The sequence below is a fragment of the Arachis stenosperma genome, chromosome 6 (genome assembly GCF_014773155.1).
Source record: "Arachis stenosperma cultivar V10309 chromosome 6, arast.V10309.gnm1.PFL2, whole genome shotgun sequence".
Lineage (NCBI taxonomy): Eukaryota > Viridiplantae > Streptophyta > Magnoliopsida > Fabales > Fabaceae > Arachis > Arachis stenosperma.
The window spans coordinates 3,623,810-3,629,450 of record NC_080382.1 but is presented as its reverse complement, the minus strand read 5'-3'; the positions used below and the strand labels follow the sequence as shown (position 1 = coordinate 3,629,450).

At 30.3% G+C, this 5,641-nt stretch overlaps 1 protein-coding gene across 1 annotated transcript; it reads right to left on the bottom strand.

Annotated features, from left to right (window-relative positions):
- Positions 1-4,094: 4,094 nt before the first annotated feature.
- Positions 4,095-5,235, bottom strand: LOC130935708 (peptidyl-prolyl cis-trans isomerase CYP19-3-like). Its single transcript, XM_057865582.1, is given in 2 exon segments — positions 4,095-5,147; positions 5,149-5,235. Coding segments are annotated over 2 exon segments (522 nt in total). The 5' UTR covers positions 5,214-5,235; the 3' UTR covers positions 4,095-4,690.
- Positions 5,236-5,641: the final 406 nt, after the last annotated feature.

The following is a 5,641-nucleotide window of genomic DNA, read 5'->3' as shown; positions in this document are numbered from 1 at the left end:
ATCCGTTACGATACGTTATCAATTTGCGCTTTTCAATTTACGATTTTGTTTTATCCATTTTTTTTCAAAGACTCCTAGTTATAGACGTTGTTCACACTATTACGTATACTAAATTTTATTTTAGAGATCGTAATACTTTATCATATCTATTTTATAATTTAAGCATAAGACTCTATATAGTAGGGTGTTACACATACTACTACTTTTTGGCTTTTTGGATTTCAGCCTCATGGAGTATGAATAATGGTCTACATCGTTGGATGAGGAGATAGTGATCGGTGATCATCTAGGGACCCTCATACAATGCAAGAGCATAATCCTCGTGATGTGAAAATTGCACCAAGAAAAATCCACCCTCATGGTCCATGGTCTGAACGGTTCCTTCGTTGGTCCATCTCTAATCAATCCAGTGTTCCATAACATGTAAAATAATCTTCTTACCAAAGGGTTTAACTATCAGCGCTTGCTTCCAAGATCTACACTATTCGTCGTACTCCTCTAAAGAGACTTTAATCACTGGGTTTGGATTGAAGGGAGTTTGACTCTCTTCTTCAAAATCTGCATCTCTTTGTCTAAAAGATACTCCTCAACCACCATTTCTTCAATCACCTATGGGTTTAGTTTATCAAGACCATCTGCAACCAATCTATTCCTATAAGATAGTTTCAGAGGTTGGGGGACATTATTCCTCACAGCAACTTCGTCTTCCTTCATGGCATCAGATTCTTCCGAGATTTTCATTCCCACAATCTCATCTGGCTGTTTGTCCTCTTTCATAGGAGCATCTTCCTTTTTTTCTTCATTCATTTTTATTTTTTTGGTGCTTCGAGCCACTAAGTGTTCTTCTTCTGGCGATTTTTTTTGAGGTCGACAATAATTTTCTTAGAGAAAACAGAGCTCATGTTAATAATAAAGGAGCAATGCTAGGGTGAGCAATTTTTGTGATTGTTAGCCATCAACTAGCTATCAATGATGATTTGATGGTGTGAGATTGATGTGAAATTTCATCCAATGGCTCACCTTCTTCTGCTGGTTACATGCTGGTCAAAATTTAATAAAACTGCTGGCCCCTAAACTTTTCCTATTTAAAATAAATACATTCATGACTATTAACTATGATGCTTTAATATTATTTATATTTATACTTAGAATTGTGCATATCAATTTAAATTAAACAGTATTTAATTGTTAGTTATAATTTAGTAAATCTCTAGTGATAGTAAATAAGTAGTAATCAATTCAGAATTGTTTGTAGCCGAAGTAGTTAATATAATGTTTTAGTCTTATGTAAAGATAAATCTACAAGTATTTTTGTAGCAGTAAGATAAAAAAAATTCTTATTTTATGCCATAATTAACAATTTGTTAATAAATCAGATGAGGGTATTTAATTTTTTGATAATAATAATAATAATAATAATAATAATAATAATAATAATAATAATAATATAACTGAAAAATAGAAAAATAATAATATGGTATAGCAATGGAGTTATTTTTTTGTAGTTATTGTATTTTTAAATTTTGGACTCTTTTGCAAAAATCTCATATCTATGAATTAATCTCTCATTTTTTAAATTTTTTTATATTAGGAAACTAAAACTGAGTATTGTATTGAATAATCTGAGATTTGAAACACAAAATTTCAGTCTTTTCAAAAAGTAAAGATACAATCTTTAACAACAGAAACTAAATTTTTTTTAATATTTCTTTTAAAAAATACTCTAATTAACTTCTTAAATTCTAACTATACTCCTCAATCTCCATATTTATTTTAAATTAAATATAATATTAAGACATAACTCTATTTTTTCGTCTCTATCTCTCCGTTTCGATCTCTTTTCTAAATATTCCAAAATTTTGGAAATACTTTTACCACCATAAAAACCTCCTTAAGTTTTATACAGGCCCTCTTAACTTGATAGTTAAGTTTCCATTGGTTTGTTCAACATCTTTCAATAATGGCAAATTAACAAATTAATGACAACCATAAAAGAGAATTTCTTACTCTGCTTGTGACATCACTCTATCTACAGTATGAAGTTGGAAACCGCTTTAAAAAGGTACAACTTAGAAACGGATCAGCATTCAAATGAAAGAAAATTTGGATTTTCTTTATGCTTTCTTATAAATGATTATATAGGTGCGCCACAAGCCTACAAGGTCAAAGTAACTACAGTAATAAAAAGGATAGTATTACAAAATTGACCTGGGAATAAACAGTGTACTTGTTGCTGGTAGTGGCCACAAAATTCTCGTTGGAGATTATAAAATGTTAATTAGTAGATTTATTTTAGTTTAGGGATGATAATGATGATGTTATTGCTTTTGCATTATTATCTGTAATGTTATTACTATACATATAAAGTATATAAATTATGCTTATATTTATTAGAATTTATATATATTAGTCAACACAGTTTACATTCATATTTATTAGTTTGCACTTATAAATTAATAAAATTTATTTATTAAAGATAATTTAGTATTTATATTAACCATTTATTTGGCCAAAATTATTAAAATCTGTTGGCCTCCAAAGACTATTTTTGTTATTATTTGTTAGTTTATTTATCGTTACCCAGACAATACAAATCGTTTAATCTGGATGAATAATAATAATAATGCGTGAATCCTCACATTTTACAATTGATGCTGTAATAATTAAAGGTGCTGTTCCTTGTACAAATTTGATGAAGATGATGATGAACTTGTTGCTTTCTTGTTTGTACCACTGTATGTGCAGCCACACGTGCATGAGAAATTATAGAAAACGGAATTCATGTATGTATGTTAACTTTTTGCTTATGCCTTATCTTTGAACGATAATAATTAATTAAATGCCAGGCACTAACACGCAATAACTAATTAAGCTTGCAGTTGATGACGTTCAAAGTTTAAAACTAAAAAGTGAAATCCAATTAAGAATCAAGATTCGCCGCCACTACATCCTGACCAAAGCAGTTCCATGAGAACACAACTAAATCGTCTAGAACATGAAAACAAAAGTCTCGTGCAATAATCAATAAATGGCTTTATTTACTTTGACTCGAGTAATCGATTCACTAGTCGGTTCAAATAGATATTAAAAATTCAAATTTTATCTTATATATATAGTAATTTATTAGCTAATAAACCTTTAAATAGAACTCAGTTTCATAATAGATTAATTTTTTATTTATCGAATTAAAAAATACTATAAAAAACAAAAAATAGCTTTATTTATCTTTTTAGAATAAAATTTAGTTAATAAATGTTATAAAAATATAACAACAACTACAAAATATTTTTTCAACTGCCCCTATAAATTCACCCATTATTTTAAATATGAAATCACAACAACTCTCTAAACAAACAAAAATAACCACCTATGACTATAGGTGAGGGGTTACAAAGTGAAGGCAAAATTCTAACCTCAATTGTATAAATATCTCATTACATACGGATATTTCTCAATTCTAATTAATAAAATCTACTTAAAATCTTTGTTAAAATCTTTATTAAATTAATTATGTGAATCCTTTGCAGGTACCACCTCTCATTCACCATCAAAGAATTCGGGCGGCGTTACCTCACTAAGAAAGATGTCGAAACCCTCATTATAAAGACTCTGGACCTAACTTTCAAATTCAAACAACCTTAGTTTCAGGTAATTCTCAAAACAGAAAATAATCTTAAATGTTCTTACTTGAAAATTACAAGAAATCAGATGGACGCAAACTCCAAAATTGGCGTTGAAATCAACAAAAGAAATAAAATTATAGTATGCTAAAACTGCATCATTTTTGGAGTCTAGATTCAAAACAAGTAGTATAATCGAGAGAACCCAAGAGAGTAAGAAAAAAGTAACATAATGTAGTGTATAAGTATAAAAAATAACGACAAGTTTTACTGTACAAAAAATCTACATTTTTAAATGAAAGACTGAATTAACTCAACATGAGTTGTACCGGAACTTATAGATAAAGATAAATGTTATAATTCTAACTAAAAAAATGATCATAATAGTAAATTATTAAATAATAAACGATAAAACCTAATTCTAGTTAAATAAAAACAACTTAAATTTAAAAAAATAACCAACTTGTATATTATGCAACAGCTTCCTTCAAATTGGATGGCGTTTAAACGAAGGTAAGAATCTAAGACCATCAACCAAGTAATTTTCACATCATTGATGATCAAATAAAATGATGATATATGTGTGGGAATAGGCAACATTGAGATGATCAATACTCTTGTATGTCAGACTTACATGAATGTGTTATAGACGCTAGAGATTCTCCATTAAAGTCATTAGAGCATAATGTGATCAAAGCTCTTGCCAAAGATATCTGTGTGCTTGAGGAGCGACCTTTAAAAGAGGCCAAAGAACCATTATAAAAAGGGTGAAGATTTTCCTAAAAGACTCGGTATGCTGTAATTGGTTGAGTCTTAAAAAAGTTTTTAACCCACAGATAGAATTAAAATAAAATTAAAACCCTATCCAACCCATCCCATTGTCGGTTCTAACTTAGTGTACTGTGTGATACTTCTCTTCTAAATCATCTGGTCCAACAAAGCACAAAGCAATTTATCAATTAAAATCAACTTAAAAGCATTTTACTTGTAATACATAAATCGCTTATTAATTTACATTGTATTACTAACAAGGCTTAAAACTTGCCATGAAAAACCCATGGATGATGAATTCAATTCTCTGCTATCTGACCACAATCTTCTATAACAACCAGTTCAGATGTCTTCCCAGCATTTGAACCAACCTTCTCCATCTCCTTAACCACACTGTACCCATCAATAACGTTTCCAAACACAACATGCTTCCCATCAAGCCATTCAGTCTTGGCAGTACATATAAAAAACTGAGAACCATTTGTATGGGGCCCTGCATTCGCCATGGAAAGCATACCAGGTCCTGTATGCTTCAACTTGAAATTCTCATCGGCGAATTTAGAACCATAAATTGACTCTCCACCAGTCCCATTCCCTCTGGTAAAATCTCCACCCTGACACATAAACTGAGGAATAATTCGGTGAAACGAAGATCCTTTGTAGTGCAAAGGTTTCCCAGATTTTCCAATCCCCTTCTCTCCAGTGCATAGAGCCCTGAAGTTTTCAGCTGTTTTTGGTGTTACATCAGCAAACAGCCATTACTATTCTCCCTGCTTTCGTCCTTCCAATTGCAATGTCAAAAAAAACTTTTGGATTCGACATCTTTATCAGATTTGCACCCAAGTTCCCTATCCAGGTAAATACAATGTTGTCACACACTATAATTGTACTGATAATCAAATCAATAAATAAATAAATAAATTATAAATGGTAATCACTTGTATTATCAACTTCATATGAAGCCAATAGATGAGAACCATATGTCAAACTAGGTTAAATTACTTTGTCAATCTTTATAATTTCAACAAAATTGCACTTAACTCCCTACAATTTAAAAGCTTCTAATTGAATCCCTACACTTCTTTTAATTTTGTAATTAGATCTTATCATCCCAAAAACATTTGGAGAATCAGAATATTCCTCTTCAAATTGAAAATACCCACGCCTACAGGCTAAATCTCCAAACCTTAACATCCCATTTTCAGAATCTTCAGTAAATTCTAACGTTTTTTAAACATATGGATCTAATT